The 19,149-nt window shown below is 36.3% G+C and overlaps 1 protein-coding gene across 1 annotated transcript in view; it reads left to right on the plus strand.

Annotated features, from left to right (window-relative positions):
- The window catches only part of Cftr (CF transmembrane conductance regulator), a 145,613-nt gene extending 139,434 nt beyond the window's left edge, over positions 1-6,179 (plus strand). Inside the window, exons 25-27 of the mRNA XM_048337623.1 lie at positions 2,969-3,141; positions 3,752-3,857; positions 5,053-6,179. Of these exons, the coding sequence (XP_048193580.1) occupies positions 2,969-3,141; positions 3,752-3,857; positions 5,053-5,253 (480 nt within the window). The 3' untranslated portion in view covers positions 5,254-6,179. The remainder of the gene's footprint in view (positions 1-2,968; positions 3,142-3,751; positions 3,858-5,052) is intronic.
- Positions 6,180-19,149: the final 12,970 nt, after the last annotated feature.

Below are 19,149 nucleotides of genomic sequence, written 5' to 3' on the forward strand. Positions count from 1 at the left end.
TAATTAATATGTTGAGGCTGAAGAGCATGTTTTTACTTCCAAAAAGCTTGTCTAATTAATAATGTGCTACAGTCCCTACCATCTCAGAAAACCTTTTCAAACCTTAATGAATTTTTACCAAATGAGATTTATTCTCATGAGAAATTTTTTGTTTATGGTATACACGTGAGTACATTAAATTTATGGTGATAAAAGCCACTCTGAATTCATCTCTGAAAACATGAGATTCTTTCTTACAGCTATTATCCAATTCTGCCAATATAAGAGTTAAATGGAACACTTCCTCCCACCCAAGGATGAATTCCAGAGTGCAGAAATTTTGTATGTATCACTTTGACCCAACTCAGCAACTAAGAATAATTGAAAGCACACTCATTTGAATATTGACAAAACTTCAATGATTTTTGTCTTATTTTGATAGAATGAGTTTCTATAAATTATTTGCTTTTTCAAAGTATTTTTCAAACTTTCCAGCTTAAGAATATAGCCTATTAAATTGAGCCCAATCTTCACAATCTATCTCAAAATCTAGGAGATTTAAATCTCCTTTTCTTTTTTTCCACATGGCTTCTAAGTGCATCAATGGGTAGGTCTCTTTTTAAATTAATTAATTTATTTATTGTCAAAGTGATGTACAGAAGGGTTACAGTTTCATGTGTAAGGCAGTGCATACATTCCTTTTATGTTGTTGTTTTCAATTTTTAATTTTTTTTCTTATTTATTGTCAAAGTGATGTACAGAGAGGTTACAGTTTATACATTAGGCCTTGGGTACATTTCTTGTACTGTTGGTTACCTCCTCCCTCATCTCCCCCCCTCCCCCTCCCCTATTCCCTCACTCCCCATGAGTTGTTCAGTTGGTTTACACCAAATGCTTTTGCAAGTACTGCTTTTGGAGGTGATTGTCTTTTTATCCTTTGTCTCTTGATTTTGATATTCCCTTTCACTTCCCTAGTTCTAATACCAGTATATATACATTTCTTATCCAACTTGTTACCTCGTCCCTCAATTTTTCACTTGCATGCCCTCCTCCCCATTTCCCTCCCCCCCATGAGTTGTACGGTTGGTTTACAGCATATAGATTTGTAAGTATTACTGTTGCATTGGTTTGTTTTATATCCTTTGTCTCTCCATTTTGTTATTCCCTTTCCCTTCAATTCCCTAATTCCAATACACATATATACAATATTTAGGGTACCAAAGTTAGTTGTGACATCAGGGATAAAACTGTGGGAAAGACAAAAGAAAAAGGCATGTTTTCACATGGGATGTTGAACATACCAACAACAATGATGAAACACTTGTTTCCATAACTTGGATTTCATTTCACTTAACATCATGTTATATCTTCATATGGACATAGCTATTGAGCTATTGTGATCTTCTGCTAGGATTATCCTAGACATGTACTAATTATTCCTGATGAGGGAAACCATGGAGTCTATGTTTCTTTGGGTCTGGCTCACTTCACTTAGTATGATTTTTTCCATGTCATTCCATTTTCTTACAAATGGGGCAATGTCATTCTTTCTGATAGAGGCACAGAATTCCATTGTGTATATGTACCACATTTTCCTGATCCATTTATTTACTGAGGTGCATCTGGGTTGGTTCCATATTTTAGCGATGACAAATTGTCCTGCGATGAACATAGTTGTGCTACTGGCTTTAGGGTGGTCTTGCCCCAAAATGGGGCTCCTGGGTCACAGGGGAGCTCTATGGTTAGCCTTTTGAGGAACCTCCATACATACTGCTTTCCAGAGTGGTTGAACAAGTTTGCACTCCCACCAACGGTGTAGTAGGTTTCCCTTTTGGCCATATCTCCTCCAGCATCTGTTATTATTAGTTTTCTTGATAGTGGACATTCTTACTGGGTGAGGTGGAATCTCAATGTTGTTTTGATTTGCATTTCTTTTATGGCCAGTGATGCAGAGCACTTCTTCATGTCTCTCTTGGCCATTTTCATTTCCTCTTCAAAGAAGTCTCTTTTTAGGTCTTTAGCCCATTAAATCTCCTTTTCATATACCATTTTAAGTTGTTAATGTGAGATCTTATTTTAGTATAAGTATTTACCACACTTTAAACTTTTCTTTTTGTGTTCCTTTGTTATTTTTATTAGGCTGCATTATTTGTACAAGGAGGGTTTCATTGTGATATTTCTATATTTGCATAAATGTACCTATCAGTTTCTATCACTGCCTTCCTTGTTCCCCTTCCCTTTCTTAAAACAATTTCATCAGTTTTCATTGTTCTGTTTCCATATGTGCATAAAAGTACTTTATTCATAGTCACCCTTACTCACTCTCTTTATTATGCTACTCTTTTAGCTGAAAGCTTTCTTTTTTTAATCTCATAAAGATTTTTAAAATCAATTCCTTACAAGTAGTTTTTGTGAAGTGACGAGATTAATAGTAAAATGTGATATGTAATTTTTTAAAATCTTTCAGCTTAGTCTTTTGTGATATTGCTCATCCCTTCGGAGATATTTAAACTATACAGTGTAAAGATGGAAGGTCATATCATAGATTTTACTCTAGGCTCTTCTATACTGTACATGATAATGTGTATAACTGCCTTTTGTATATGTAATTGCTCCCAGCATGTATTCAATGGTGTCGTAATAATATATGCTCATCTCTATGAACCTTAAGACTTCAGGAGCTACTTATAATTTATAGTTTTCTCAACAATATATTGGGATACTTAGAACTTAGTAAGCAGACACTTCAAGTTTCCCAAATACATGAAGTACAGATCTGACATAAGTTCTCAACTGTTTCTTTAGACCTGCCAAGACTATGAAGAGAATTTTGCTCAAATAATGAGAATTGGTGTGAAGGTTGAAATGAAATTTAATCTTTCTAACCTCTCATGTGTATTTTTAGATTGTCAACCTCTTGAACAATTTTAGCCCTGAAGTATCCCAAGTACCCTCTCAATGTTTTCCTTCTTATGTTTTTAAAATGCAGGTTGGACTCAGATCTGTGATAGAACAGTTTCCTGGGAAGCTTGACTTTGTCCTTGTGGATGGGGGTTATGTGCTAAGCCATGGTCACAAGCAGTTGATGTGCTTGGCCAGGTCTGTTCTCAGCAAAGCAAAGATCTTACTGCTTGATGAACCCAGTGCTCATTTGGATCCCATGTGAGTTTCAGAAGTCCTGTTATGTAATGAGACACAGTGGAAGTAGAATCATTGAGAGCTACTTCAGTTCACAATGCATAATATACAAATTCCCAGTAAGCGATGACATCTACAAGTAGGGGAATCCTCAGATATGAAATAATTACCTGTTGGGGAAAAAAATCACTATTTGATTTGAGCACACATGCTTACTTCCTTGCTGAAGAGCCTGTGTTCTCTGCTGAATTTTATCTGAATATTCTCTTCTGGATTTCACACAAACCCTCCCACCTTGTCAACATACAAGAAATTATTTAGTCATATGGGCACATTCTGATTCCTACATCCCATTTATACCATAAATATATTTGTAGCAAAAACAAAAGTAAAAACCGCTATTGATTCTACATAGTGAAAGTTCTTTTTCAATTTTTCTTCAAAATATTTTTCCCTATTTATTAATGAATACTTAGTCTTCCTCATGGTCGGACAGGTGATTGTGGCTAACTCCATATCACTGTTATAATTGAAAAATAAATTGATACTTTAGGCATGCTGCCAAAAACAAAGGCAGAAAATAACCTTCATTCAGAAATGAATGACATGTGTGATGTTTTTCTTCCTTTTCTAGAACCTATCAAATAATTCGAAGAGCTCTAAAGCAAGCATTTGCCGATTGCACAGTTATCCTGTGTGAACACAGGATAGAAGCAATGTTGGAATGTCAACAATTTTTGGTGAGCCTTTATATATGTACTTAAGATCTCATTTTCCTTGTAAGTTTGATAGCCTTCTCTTATGTGACAGTTACTGCAACTTGCAGCAGTTTTCAATGAAAACTTGTGTCACAAAATTATCCAATTTTCCTCAAAATAAACACATATTTTCTACTGAGATTTCAGCTACAAAGTGAGGCTGAAATTCATTGCACTTAAAATAGCAGCATGTTAACAAGGGAACAGGGATTGATCAGATAGCTATGCTTATTTAGGCCTTTGTTTGGGAACCAAGTCACAAAGTATTTCTAGTATTAAAATGTAAAAATCCTACTGACTTTTAAAATAACTAACTCTTCCTTAGACACAGGTAAGGAGTTTTTATCTGTAAACGTGATTTGTGTTTAAATACACTAGTAAAGAGGTTTACTTTATTTCTCTGATCATGGTCTGGGGCTCAAGTTAATGCCTCTGGGCCAGATACCTTCTCACTATGCTTTTAAATCTGCTACAGATTCTTTCAAGTGCTATTCACAAATCTCCTCTGGTTTAGTGTCAAAGGCTTATGGAATATAATAGATCAGGTTATTTCAGGAGGTAAAAGTGTTCCTTATTGAAGGACTTTATTATCATTATTTCTACTAAGCTCAAAGTAGTAAGTTTCAGAGCAGATTTATCATCTCTTACCCTTCTGTGGACAAGGTCAAGAGATTGTGTAAGACACTTAAATTTTGTTAACCTTGCATTTGCTCAACTTTAACATACAATGAACACGTATTAAACTCGAGTGTACCTTGGCCAATTTGGAATTACCAAACTTCAGATACAGTGTTGAAGAAGGTCCCATGCTTTACTGTGCTGTGAACTCAATTTTTTAAGTTATATAAGGAATCTGTCACAAATCATTCTTGTTTTTAAAACACCTTCAGTTCCTCTAACATTATCTGAAGAAGTGCATTACTTAGTACAGTGCTAATTTTTGGAAAAGAAAAGAAAAAAATCTCCAGCTCCTGAAGATTAAAATATGGCTAACTTTATAGAAGGTAGAATGTCCTTAAGGCAAGTGGGTTCAACAATCAAATGAGTTATATCTGATTATTGAAAATAAAAGGGTACAAATGAAATGCTTTTTCTTCTCTTTGAGCCTGTGCCAGTTTCTTTCCCTGCTCTTGTCTGAGCAGCCGTCTGACTAAGATCTTACTATACCCTTCTCTAGGTCATAGAAGAGAACAGAGTGAGGCAGTATGATTCCATCCAGAAGCTTCTGAGTGAGAAGAGCTTGTTCCGACAGGCCATCAGCTCCTCAGACAGGGTCAAGCTCTTTCCCCACCGCAACTCTAGCAAGCACAAGTCTCGATCCCAAATTGCAGCTCTGAAGGAGGAGACAGAGGAAGAGGTCCAAGAAACCCGACTCTAGAAAGGATTGCAAGGGATTGCATGAGACATGGCTCAAAGAAGAAGTATTGTGGGCCTTTGCTTTGAGCAGCAAGGATGAAACTTTTGTTTTTGAAAGAAAGGGTACACTGGTAAGAAGAATTAAGGATACTCATATGCCTTTGGGTAACTGGATTCCTGGCAATGGTGAAATTGTGTGAAGAGTACTTCAAATCCTTGAAGATTTACCACTTGTGTTTTGCAAGCCAGCTTTTCCTGAAAGCACTTGCCCTTTGGTAGTAGTTGGAAAGGCAGCTATACATGTCAACCAGCTCTGTTGTTCAGTTTATTGTTTAGTGGTAAATGTGGTTAATTTGTGTTATTGAAGAACTCAAATCAGACCAGTTCAAGATATGATTAAGTAATGATAACTGGAAACTTTAGTGGATTATGTGATTTATAACCTCTCTCTCACCTCTCTCCAAAATATTTAGAAAGACAAATCTATTGTCTTCCAAGCAAATGTTGGAATACTGTGGGAGCAACAAAATGGCCCACTAGAATATGCCTAAACCTCTAATTACAATGTACAGACATTGGAAATTAGAGTTGGTGTCAGACAGTTCTATCAAACAGGGAAATATTAGGATGAGCAGAATATTTTCCTTAACTGGAGAAAGTACCTGGTGCATTGACAAACAGGCCGAATAAGATAGCTCCCTCAACATGGAAGTTCAAATGCCTTTCTCGCACTCAGAAAGCAAAAATCTTATAAGACTCTGATCTGCAGGATGATTGCAGAAGCTGCAGGTACAGAGCGAATAGGTAGGTAGGCCATGGGCTCTGTGGGTAAATGCACAGGTTGTTCCAAAGCAGAAACGTACAGAGAGGTGGTAGTATGCTTTCAGGATAGCTTTGTGTGCCCTCTACAGAATGGAGAGAGAATGAGAGACTCCCGAAGAACATTCAATCATGAAGTAGTTTTATAAGTTTCTATTTTATAATTTTGTGATACAAATGAAATTTTCTCTAGAAAATATTTATTTTAATAATGTTTCACACTCCTATGTAACAATGGTGTATTTTAAGAATGATTATATCATGAATTATATTTGTACAAAAGCATTTTTATATTTGAAATGTTGACTTTTTATGGTACAAACTATTTTTTATGATCTGTTATGTTTAAACTAGGGTGGGAGGAGGGAGGTAATGACCAGGAGCCACATGTCACCTTTATGGTGTGGAGAGAAGCCTTGGGGCTAAAGCAGATGTTGGACACATCTGTATGAATCGTGGTCAGGATAAGGCTCTCCTTGTTGATGCAGTTCTTAAGAAAATGGTACCAAAAAAATCTTACTGTTCTTATCAAGGACACATAGACTTCCCAATGCAAATGAACCTTTAAAGAGATTGCATTTCTATTTATTTCTGGAAGAAAATATTACATGTCAATAAAATCCTATTGTTTGTGAGAAAATCATCTGTTTCCTGGTATTCATTCATCACTTCTGAACCTTTTAGCCATGATCCAGTGCAGGTATGCTCACTAGTCATACCGACTAAATCCCTAATCCAAGATTCTAAGCCTTATAAAACACAGAACATGCATCCTTTTGATGGAATGACATGAATCAGGACACATAATTTAAAGATGTCTTTTGGAAGTGGAGGTATGGCTCAAGTGGCAGAGTGCTAGCCTTGAGCAAACAAGCCAAGTGAGAGCACAAGGGCCTGAGTTCAGAGTTCAGTACTGGCAAAAAGAAAGAAAGAAAGAAAGAGAGGGAGGGAGGGAGGGAAGGAGCGAGAGAGAGAAAGAGAGAGAGGGAGGGAGGGAAGGAGGGAAGGATGGGGAGGGAGGGAGGGAGGGAGAGAGAGAAAGAAAGAAAGAGAAAGAAAGGGAGAGAAAGAAAGGAAGAAGGAAAGAAAGAAGGGAGGGAGGGAGGAGAAGAAAGAAAGAAAAAGAGAAGAAGGAAGAAACAGGATGTTTTTAAATTATGGTAGGGTATACATTTTATTTATCATTTTAGTAAACTTGTAGTACAGATCAATGGCACTTGGTAAATGCACATTCCCTTCTATTTAAGTTGAAAAGAGTGGTTTCTGTCTTGAAGCACTGAACAACTTTGCCCATTAGACAATAATTCCCTTCCTCCCACCTCTAAAATCATGAATTTGCTTTCTATGGCTATTTTTTTAGTGCTCCTTAAATCCCTTATGGGAGTGAAATCATTAATCATAACATTAATCTTTTGTGCCTGGCTTATTGCACTTAGCTTAATGTTTTCTATTATTAGCTATGTTAAATATCATATCCTAGGGTTTCGTCTTTTCTAAGGGTGTTAGTGTATGTTTGTATTATATGTGACTTATCCATATATCTGTAAATGAACTTTTAGTGTGTTCCCATTTTGTGGATAGTGTGAATAATGTTTCTGTGAACAAGAGTGCACAATCTTCTCATGTTTATGCTTGCATGTTGTAGGGAAGTTGTTAGTTTAAAATGGAGGCTTGCAAAACCAACAATATATCCCATGTTGGTGAGTTACAACATCATTATTGCCCAAAGATAATCATTTTTACTAAAGTTCATTCTTTGTGGTCTTTTTGTGAGTTTTGAGAAATGTAAATATCATATTCTTTTTTGTTGTTTTGTTTTTGTTTTTTTGCCAGGCCTGGGGCTTGGACTCAGGGCCTGAGCACTGCCCCTGGCTTCTTTTTTTTTTTTTTGCTCAAGGCTAGTCCTCTGCCACTTGAGCCACAGCACCACTTCTGGCCTTTTTGTATATATGTGGTGCTGAGGAATTGAACCCAGGGCTTCATGTATATGAGGCAAGCACTCTTGCCACTAGGCCATATTCCCAGCCTTTAAATATCACATTCTTAGCATCATGTGGAGTAGTTTCACTGCCCTAAAAACTCACTATCATCCCTGCCTCCCACGTGATTCCTGGTAACTCCCATTCTTCACTACTTTAGTAGCTTTGCCTTTGCTAGAACATCACCAAGTTGGAATTATAAAGTAGTGGCTTTTCAGACTGCCTTCACTGCTAACTTGGCTAACTTATTCTTCATCACTAATGAGTATCTATAGGCTAATACAATGTAATAGAAGTCAAATGTTTCCTTTTCTAAACAGTTTGTACACTATAAGAGAAAGTCAGGTGTAAAGTAGTATTTGTTTCAGGACAGGACAATCTAAAGGGGAAATTCTGTGAGATTGAAGTCAACTTAATATGAAGCTGGCAAAGCTAGTATTTGAAGGAACTTCATTTTCCTTAGCATCTTTCAAGACCCTGTGCCTTGATTTCATACTTGTAATTTTGTAATGTCTGAAAAGAGTTACCTCTCAAAAATATTATAGAAGATATAGGTCCTTAAATGTTTCAGTATATCCTTAAATAAGAGCTAAGAATTCAGAAGTGGAATCTGTCAGTTGGTGGACAACTGGTATATCTAGGGCAGGTTTATATAGAAAGTGCCATTTAGAATGAGATGCTGTATTTGGATGAACTGTGTATTTGAACAAGTAGAGGTAGAAGGAAGGGCAATCCAGGCAGAGTATCCTGTAAGACTTGAGTCATTCACAAAATCCATTTCCTTATTCCATGACTGAAGCAAGATGAAATCTTGGTGAATGTTTATATCCAGTTTAAATTGAGATCCTTCGATCTTCACCTCCCAAGAGTTTTTTATTATAGGCTTGAACCACTGTACTTGGCTCTTTTGATCTTAGTGCTGTCCTCATGAGATCTTCAGCAATTTTATCAACTTCAGTTCAAATGTTCTCACTGTGGCTTTGGCTTTTGTGGAAATTTTTCTCGATAGCTTCTGTACAGGTAAGTTGTGATTCCCTCTATCCCTGATTGTATCTTTAGTTTAATGAGGGATGGTCTTTTCTATGCTCTCCCTTCTTGACAGAAGAGATTTTAACTGTTTTAGGTCACTTTTTTCACTTGGGATTACAGTGACTTTTAAACTCCTATGAGCTGTACTATTACTGGGAGTACTTCTAATTCACTTTAACTTAAAAACAAGAACTCTGCAAAGCTGGATACAGTCAAATACAAACCAACTGGGACAATAGAAGTCCTAGTTTCAAAAGTCCGCATGTAAGAAGAAACCCTGAAGTTAGAGTAAAAAGTCAACAATGGTCACTCAAACCCCATTGCTCATCCCAACACACAGCTTCTCCCCCTTTCCATTTCTAAAACTAAAATAACTTTATTCACAGACTTCCTATTGTTAGCTATTTACTTTCTCTATTCACATTTTCAATTTTAGGCTTTACTTGCTCAGTGACTCAATGCCCACACCGAATGGACATACTTTTTCTTAATTTTTTTCTCATCCCTTTCACTTTGTTCTCTTACAAGAAAAAAAAGCAAAATCTTAAAGCTAATACATTCCATTCAGTAGCCAGGGATTTCCAGCATTGAGAAATTGCTACCTATCCTAGTGAAAGACTAAACAAAACCTCCAAAGTAAATATTTTAGTGGTTGACTAGAAAAAAGATTTTCAAATACTATGCAGAAGACATTTTAGAATAAACCTCATAAAGAGTTCCATATAAAAACCAGTTTGACCTGTTAAAACAGGTGTGAACATCACAATGCCCTATGAAAAAGTTTCAGTGACAAAAATCCTATATCTAAAGGATAAATACATTAAAACTCCAAATCAAAAGATTGGGGTGAATGATAACCTATAAAATGTGAGCTCACTGTCTGTATCCACTGGCAAAGAGTATGGAACTCATATTTGAGTGGTCTCTCACAGAAATAAGATTTTTTGCAAAAATTTTGTTGGCTTCATTCTTAATTCATTATAGTAGGAGTACCCATTTGCATTTTAATATCTCATTTCCTTTACTTTAAAAATGGTATGATGCATTATAAAATGTGTATTCAAAGTTTTATAAGAGTGCATATGCTAATGTTAACTTTTAATTTTAGGTAGTAAGATAAATTAATGCAGTAATAATTCTAAATAATTACTTAGATCTGAAATCTTGATATAGTTCCAGCATATCTTTCACCAATAAAAATACAAAAAATCTGTACCAAAACTACAAGTCTATTTTTAAAGAATTGCTTCCTAGTAAAGACTTGGTCATATTCTTTTTTTTTTAAGTTTTTATTATAAAACTGATGTACAGAGAGGTTACAGTTTCATACGTTAGGCATTGGTTACATTTCTTGTACTGTTTGTTACCTTATCCCTCATACCCCCCTCCCCCCTCTCCCGTCCCCCCCTGAGGTGTTCAGTTCACTTACACCAAACAGTTTTGCAAGTATTGCTTTTGTTGTTGTTTCTCGTATTTTACCCTTTGTCTCTCAATTTTGGTATTCCCTTTGAATTTCCTAATTCTAATACCAGTACACACTGTTTCCCATACACTCAGATAAGATTACAGAGATAGTGTAGATACAATCACAAGAAGGTGATACACGAACATCATCAATAGTTGAAACTACAGATACACTTTGGATGTTGAAAGTAGTTTCAACTCTGATATAACAATCATTGTCATAAAATGGAGTTCATTTCACTTAGCATAATCTTATGGGATCATAAGGCTATAGCTATTGGGCTCTTGTGATCCTCTCTTGTGACTTGCCTAAACCTGTGCTAATTAGTCCCAATAAGGGAGACCATAGAGTCCATGTTTCTTTGGGTCTGGCTCACTTCACTTAGTATAATTTTTTCCAAGTCCTTCCATTTCCTTACAAATGGGGCAATGTCATTCTTTCTGATAGAGGCATAAAATTCCATTGTGTATATGTACCACATTTTCCTGATCCATTTGTCTACGGAGGGGCATCTGGGTTGGTTCCAGATTCTCGCTATGACAAATTGCGCTGCAATGAACATTGTTGTGCTGGTGGCTTTACTTTGATTTTGTCTGTAGTTTTTTGGATAAATACCCAAAAGTGGGGTTTCTGGGTCATAGGGGAGTTCTACATTTAGCCTTCTGAGGAATCTCCATACTGCTCGCCAGAGTGGCTGAACCAGTTTACATTCCCACCAACAATGAAGTAGGGTTCCCTTTTGGCCACATCCCCTCCAACAACTGTTATTGTTAGTTTTCTTGATATATGACATTCTTACTGGGGTGAGATGGAATCTCAATGTTGTTTTGATTTGCATTTCCTTTATGGCCAGTGATGTAGAGCACTTTTTCATATGTCTCTTGGCCATTCTCATTTCCTCATCAGAGAAGTCTCTTTGTAGGTCTTTAGCCCACTTGATGAGTGGGCTATTAGTTCTTTGCAGTTTTGTTTTGGAGGAAAGTAATTTTTTTAGTTCTGCATATATTTTAGATATGAGGCCTTTGTCCATTGAATGGCCGGTAAAGATCTTCTCCCAGTCTGTGGGCTTTCTGTTTATCTTGCAAGCTATGTCCTTTGCCGTGCAGAAGCTCTGCAGTTTGATGCAGTCCCATTTGTCCAACCGTTCTTTGATTTGTAGCCTTTCTGGGTCTTTGTTCAGGATGTTCTGTCCTGTGCCAAGGAGCCCAAGTGTTTCTCCTACTTCTTCCTTTAGTGTTTTCAGGGTGTCTGTTTTGATTTCGAGGTCTTTAATCCATTTGGAATTGATTTTGTTGCAGGGTGATATATAAGGATCTAGTTTTAGTTTGTTGCATGTGTTGAGCCAGTTTTTCCAGCACAATTTGTTAAAGAGGCTATCTTTCTTCCAAACTATTGTCTTAGCCCCTTTATCAAAGATTAAGTAGGCGTAGTTCTGTGGGTTCATTCCCGGGTCTTCAATTCTGTTCCATTGGTCTTCAGACCTGTTCCGGTACCAATTTGGTCATATTCTTAAGGATAGAGAATTTGTGAAAAGAGCAAATGCCAACAAAGAAATGAGTATAGAATCTCACACCCAACTTAAATGAATTTCAAAAACATTTTATTCATAGCTATTCTGAATATTGGAAATTAAGCCTAAGTAGTTTAAGTGTACAAATAGCTCTTTACCTATGTTCCATAACATCCATTTTTGCCACTGAAGTAGCAATAATGAACTATCATGAGACAGAGATGCTGATAAATGAAATGAAAAGTGAACTTTAACTGAAAAATATTGATACATGCTTTTTAAAAATAGTAAAATATGAAAAAATCTACAGTGGAATTAATCCCTATGCCTGTGAAATAAAAATAACGATTTTCCAAAAATTACTAATATAAAGAAATAAATTTTCCTTGTTTAATTGAAAGAAAGGATAATAAGAAACGACAACAGAAGGGATTCAATTTAAAAATTAAAAATTAAAGGGAAGGAAGGATATATTTAATCATGGTTGGTTAGCTATCATTTTTGTCAAAATTCTACAAGCTAATTAAAAACAAAACTATTTTTTAAAACCCAACCCTCTCTCTTCCTTTTTGCTTCTTCAATGGAGTAAATGCAAGAAGTTTACCATTGTTCTGAAAAGGTAAAATTATATAAGAAAATTTATGATCACAGACAGTCCTCTTGTAGGGAAGAACTTTTACTTTCATATTTTCTTTTCTCCTAGTTGGGTCAATATTCCATTGTCTTGAGGAGCAAAGTGATTGTCTTTCCACAAAGCTTTGTCCTTTCTTGGATCCTGCATCAGCACTTCCCCTTGAACCAAGCAATGTTTCCAGGTTATTTAACCACAGAAGTCAAATTAAACATACCTAATGAACTTGAGATGCCTATGATAATCTTTTGCATTTTCTGGTCAATTACGATGAATTAACAGTTACCAAGGGTCAAACTGAATATAAATGAGAAGGACTGAAACAACCTAAATATAGAGGCCTGAAGAAAAATGATGGAGATGATATGGGAAAGGGAAATTCAGCTAGATTTGTGTTCAAATCTAAGTATTTGAATATTTCAAGAAGGAAGTGACTAAATCAAATACTGTAGGACAATTAAGATGAGGAAATGAGAACTGGCCACTGGACTTAGTGACATGAGTTCCACTTATGAAGAACACTTCAATGGGTTTTAAATATTGGGAAGAGTGAAATGAGAGTCAGTGCATAGAGACTTGCAAGAGTTTTGTGTGCAAAGAAGGAGAGAAATGAGTGGTAAATGATCTAGTGAAGTTGATTTTTTTTTTCTTTTTAAGGTGGGAAAATATTTGGGGACAGTATATAAAGGATTAATTAATTTATTACAGGAAGAAAGGAGTTCATAGAGCTGTGAGAGGATTAAGAATTGTCCTAGAATACCTTGAGTCAATGTGCAAGGGAAGAGACACAGGACTCAAAAGGAAGGACCAATCTTAACTGTTCAAATGATGGACAATTATAAGAATGTGACAAAAGGCAGATTTGCAGATGTGCCAGCAGAAAATGTTAAGATATTTTTGTGTGTACATCTTCTTCTGGTGGATTCTATTTTTATCAGTGAAATAAATAAAAAGTCATCAGTTAAGAATAAAAATAGTAAATACATGAAAAAATAAGAGACACTGAGGATTTAAGGAGAAAGAATTTTGGATTCTTATCTAAAAAATTTCCTACAACCTTTCAATATCCTGAAACATAGAAAAATTGAGAATATCTGAGTGGCAATTGGGAAGGGAGTAGGAGCCCTGAACAGTGAGGCAGGAAGAGCTGGTTGCCACTGGTTCTGTGTACATGCCCAGATGGCATATGTTCTGAATCTTGGTTTTGACTGGCACATGATTTGAACAGCTTTAGAATAACAAATGAGAGAATGGGACTAGAAATATACACCAAAAGACTCATGTGCATTAAAGTCAATGTGCCTGGAGAAAGACTAGTTGGGTTGGCTGTGTGTTTAGTCATCATAGTCATAATAGGTGAAGTAGTAGGTGAAGAACTAGATTAACTAGGTGTGGGATATGCCTAGCAAGATGAAAGGAGGACCATAAATGCAAAAGAATAATTATGTGATTATGTAATACAAAGTGCATAAAACATGAAATAAAAGAATTATTAAACAATGAGTAGTTCAATGGATTGTGAATTTCATGATGTCTCACTGGTTGTTGTTGTTGTTTTTGATATGGAATAGAAGAAAGAAGGAGATGATGGGAGAATAAAGTGCTTAAAATTGAGATCATGAATGGAATGAGGGTACTAGTAATGACAAACCCAGGGTATGTATGGGAGTAACAGCTGAGAAGTAATCAGGATATTAAATTATACCAGTGCAGGAAAGCAAGAAACCTGGAGATAATGTCTTTAGTAAATGGAAGAGATTCACGTCAAAATTCACAGATGACATGAGTATGAAAAAGAGAGTTAATTCAAAATGGTTGTAGAGTTTGACAGTACTTTGAAGTAAGGCATGTGTAGTGGATAGAATCTTACTGTGGGAAAGTAAGGAGGAGGAGTAAGGAAGCCAACATCCTCCCTGTACCTCTGTGTCTATGGTACAAGATGTATGGGGAAGAAAGAAGCTCAGATGAAAGAAGGCCCGGAAGAAAGGATGGCTGGATTTTCAGTAGAATGATGTGGTGAAAGAAAGAGTTGGCCATATGTTAGAAGATGCAGGAGATTTTGCTGAAAGAGCCATGACTTTAGAGGGCACAATTGCAGGTGTGGTTGGTGTCTGAATTCTAATAGAAGGAGTTGTGAGTCATCAGATGAAGTTCAAATTTGGGGACTAGCTTGGATGGGCTTCTTGTTACTATTACAGCTGTTCTTATGGTTACTCCTGAATAAAAGAACTCCAGACAAGTTCAGAGATTCTACCTGAGTGATTGCAGGTTATCTAATTTCACCTCTCAGAGAACATGTATCATTTTTCTAATTGGTGTAAAATAATTGTACAAAAGGTTGTCATTGTGATATTTACACATATGCATATAAGAGAATATGTTTATTTTTTAGGCAGAAAATGCTTTCTTCATAAACTACTTTAAAATTTTACCTCACCTTCTATTAACCATTCCCTGGAACTCTCTACAAGAAATGGCTGTATCCAGAAATGAAACATGAAAAAGAGGATTTTGTCATAACCCCTTGCTTTGGGATAAATTATCCTGGAAAAATATGATGATATATTTTCCTCTACTCTTTCCATTTCAAAGCTCTTTATCAAGCCTCCTTTCTGATTTGAACACTGATTTACATAGTAAGCAAAACCTTAATTCCATTTTTATCTTGCATGTTGAGACTTATGCTACAGATGTACACATATACAGTTATTTATGTATGAGAATAGGCTAGGGGCATCCTGAATGTTCTTTCCAAGGATGGGTTGCTCTTTATGGATCCCATGATATTTGTTTGTTTTTGTTGGTTGTGGGGCTTGAACTCAGAGGCTGGGTGCTGTCCCTGAGCTTCAGTGCTTAACCTCTTTGAGCCACAGTGCCACTTCTGGCTTTCTGGTGGCTAACTGGAGATAAAAGTCTCAGGGATTTCCCTGCCCAGGCCAGCTTTGAAACTCCATTCTCAGTTCTCAGCCTCCTGAGTAGCTAGGATTACAGGTATGAGCCACCAGTGCACAGCACTGTGAATTTTTTTTTTAATTTTCAATGACCTGTATGACTTAATTGTGATTCATCTTGATAAACATTTCAAAAACCCTGTGCAAATGAAAGACAGATAGAAAATTCTAGGATTCTGTCCAAGTTCTAATTGAGATGCATTTCTCACCCACATAGTCTTTTATTGAGCAATCAGCATTCACAAATTAGTAGATTACTCACTTCACAGTTTGATTATCCAAATACAACCTTCTTCCATGCCTATAAAAGGGTTTTGCAATAAAGGCAGTTAGCATCTAGAATAAAATGTAGGCTGGACCCATGTCGGTGGTGAAGCCATGAGGAAGAAATAGGGTGGAGAGAAACCACCTTTCTCACAGGCTGTTGATAACCCCAGAGGGATGTCTCATATTGTATTTCACAGTTGAATTGGTTAGGCTCTTTGAGCTCATAAGAAGAATCCCTATACACACACCACCTTTGGCAATATGAGTTTATTGTTAGGATGTCAGTAGAAATGAGAGGAGTAACATGAGAAATTTCCTCATCAATTTCCCAACTTTTCCTAAGGGCTTCAGAGCTGGTGAAGCTCTGGAGACTTCTTACCTACAGTGGAAAAGGCAGAGAAGTAACAATCATATTTTGTTACCTCCCCTCAACAAAGATTGTGTGAGTTAGCTCTCAGCTTCTCCTTATAGAGCTCTCCAAATGGAAATCACCTCTGTCATGGCCAGATTCTCCAGCAAAAAGAACAATCTGAGGCTTTTGCAAATCCATGATCTGCCCTGAATTTATATGCTGTAGGGACCTGTGCCTAAATGCAGTTCCATGCACAAAAATATGATTCTTTTTCTAAATATGATTCTAATATGATTCATTTCTAAATATGATTCAATCTTTGCTTCAATGAACAGCAGCTTATCTAACAGATTTGGTGTTGGTGTTTTAAAGGTGGGAGTCCATTTGAGTCACTACCCTCATATGGAATCCATATGCTTTGTGTAGGTAGCTGCTGAGGGGTTCAGAGACTCCTTCAGAAAGTCACATACGCTAGTTCTCCTATTTTGACATCTTTCTTTTGGATTTTTTTCCCATTAGTTGACAGATGCTTTTGTTCTCTGACCATCCACAAGTGCTCACACACTGCACTTGATTTAGTGACAATGTAGAAAGGTTTTTGTTGTTGTTCTTTTTCCATGGTCAAGTAAGTATACTTCAAGCTTTTCAAATAGAACCTCACTAATAGGTTGCCTAGTGGGGCTTTCTGCCCAGTTGATCTCCTAAGAGATGGAATTCAAACAACTAAATTATATTTCAATACTTTCACTTTGTAAAGTGCAGAAACCTTATCAATCTAATACTTGAATGAGAAACGTCTACTGCACATACAAATTTCAAGAATTTCAATCAATTCCCACTATTTTCCTGGTCCCTTTCTCTGGTCAGAGATCCATTTAAAAAGTATTTCCTGAAGATCTTTCAGTATTTCCAGTGTTTGACTCAGTTCCCATCAAGAGTAACATTCCAACAAACAAACATCAAGTTTGAGAAGAAAGCCTAAGTGCTATTCTCTCATCACTAAAATGACTCCGAGTGAAATAATTTTGTGTTGTCTTAAAAAGCTAGTTACTCTAAGCAACTCCACTGACATTTCAATGTAATAAATCACTAGCTGGGGGAATGCCTGACATTCAGTGTGCCAGAAAGCACAAAGAAGTTTCTTGTGTTGTTTGCAATGTGTGGTTCTAGTTGAACCTGATACCACTAACTATAAAGGAACTAACCTTCAACACCTAACAAATCCAACAGGCTAAGAAATAAAATTTACTTTTATCACAGTTTTCAGTTCACTGACACTGAAAGACTGAAGAGATTCAGGGATATGAACACAGCACAAGTCTTAGAATTATGGAGACAAATTAAATTAAGAATGGAGATGATCACTATCCAATCCCATGGTTCTCCAGGATCATTTCTAAATCTTGGACCGTTCTCAAGGTTGCTCTTATAGCAGGAGCAACATCATTTGGAAGAGATTAACCTTTAGTTTTAAAAAAAAAATAACGGGGAGATTGTTAATAAAAAGGGAAGTTAAGGCTTTTATTTGCATTTTCTGCTTTTTTTAGGATTTGGAGGTGCCTTTTATTATAAGATAACATCCTTTGAAGTTAAGCAATTATTCTATAATTTGCCCTGTTTATGCATATCTAATGGATTTCACATACACATGGGGCCCAATCCAGGAAAGGCACATAAAGCTTGGTGATTACATTTTCATTTCAGTCTGGGGTTGGAAGAGGCTGAAAGAATGTTTAAATTGAAACAAGGCAATATTCTTATGAAAGAAGACAAGTTAGCACAACAAACTACACTATGTTTATCTTCTCAGAATTAGGGGAAAAAACTTACTTGTTTCTGCATTGGGGACTTGACATTTATATCATTCATTTTATTTTTAGAGGCATTTAAAGAAATGAACATATATTCTATTTTGTTAAAGAAGAACTTGCATTAAATTATCTCTTTTGTTCTCCCCAAACTCTTTTCCCAGTTTCTGTCTTCTGGGCTATAAGAACTCATGGGAACGGCCTAACTCTTGAAAGAATGGGTGCTGAGCCTTCTTGAATGATTATTGCCCTAGGTCTATGGAATCTTTGCCTTTGGGGAAACAGGAAGAGGGTGGACTGGATTAGCCTGTAGCACCTCAGAGTGAGTGAGTAGTCACATACTACTTTAAAGAAAAGTAGCTCAGGTTCTAAGTGGTCTCAAGCAAAGGGGAAACCAGAATGCTCTTAATAAATGTGAAATAACTCTCCTGCAGGCACTTGTTTTGTGTGCTATCTAGTTTTATGATGTCCATCCATATCTTTTCAGAATGTAAGAAGTTGCTTTCTTTCTCCCTCAAGTAAAATGGGTATTGTTGTCCAGCTTTTTTTTTTTTTGCTATGGAGAACAAAATAATAACACTTATGTTAACTTCGTTATCTCTGTGACAAGTTTGTTGGGTTTTTTTTGATAAGTAGTCATGGTCAATGAAACTGCATCTCTGGATCAGGTTACTGTGGGTAACCACAATAAGCTCTCTTAGGCATTCTGGAGCACTGCCCCCACGTGAACAGTTGTACCTGTCTGAGCTGGTTTCAGTTGGAGAAGTACAAGGGAAGAGTAAAGAATAGAATGTGTTCCTCAAAATGAGAATAATACAGTATACTGTATCAATAATAAACTATACTAGTTTATATTAAAACCAATCATATATAGCAAGTGAGAAAATATAAAAATATAATCACCTGGAACTGTTTGAAAGAGCTTGGTTTCAGGAATTAGCTATTATTGAGTTCTACTAATGCAACCTCTGCCCCAAGGGTAGGTATAGAAAGGTAAAGAGGTAAACAATCAGGCTCTTGGAAAGACTTAAAATAGGCTCTTGAAAAATACTTATTTGAATCATTGCTTATATGTTGTTTTTTCTAAGATTATTTTTTTGCCAGTCC

Source organism: Perognathus longimembris, chromosome 2, assembly GCF_023159225.1.
Source record: "Perognathus longimembris pacificus isolate PPM17 chromosome 2, ASM2315922v1, whole genome shotgun sequence".
Lineage (NCBI taxonomy): Eukaryota > Metazoa > Chordata > Mammalia > Rodentia > Heteromyidae > Perognathus > Perognathus longimembris.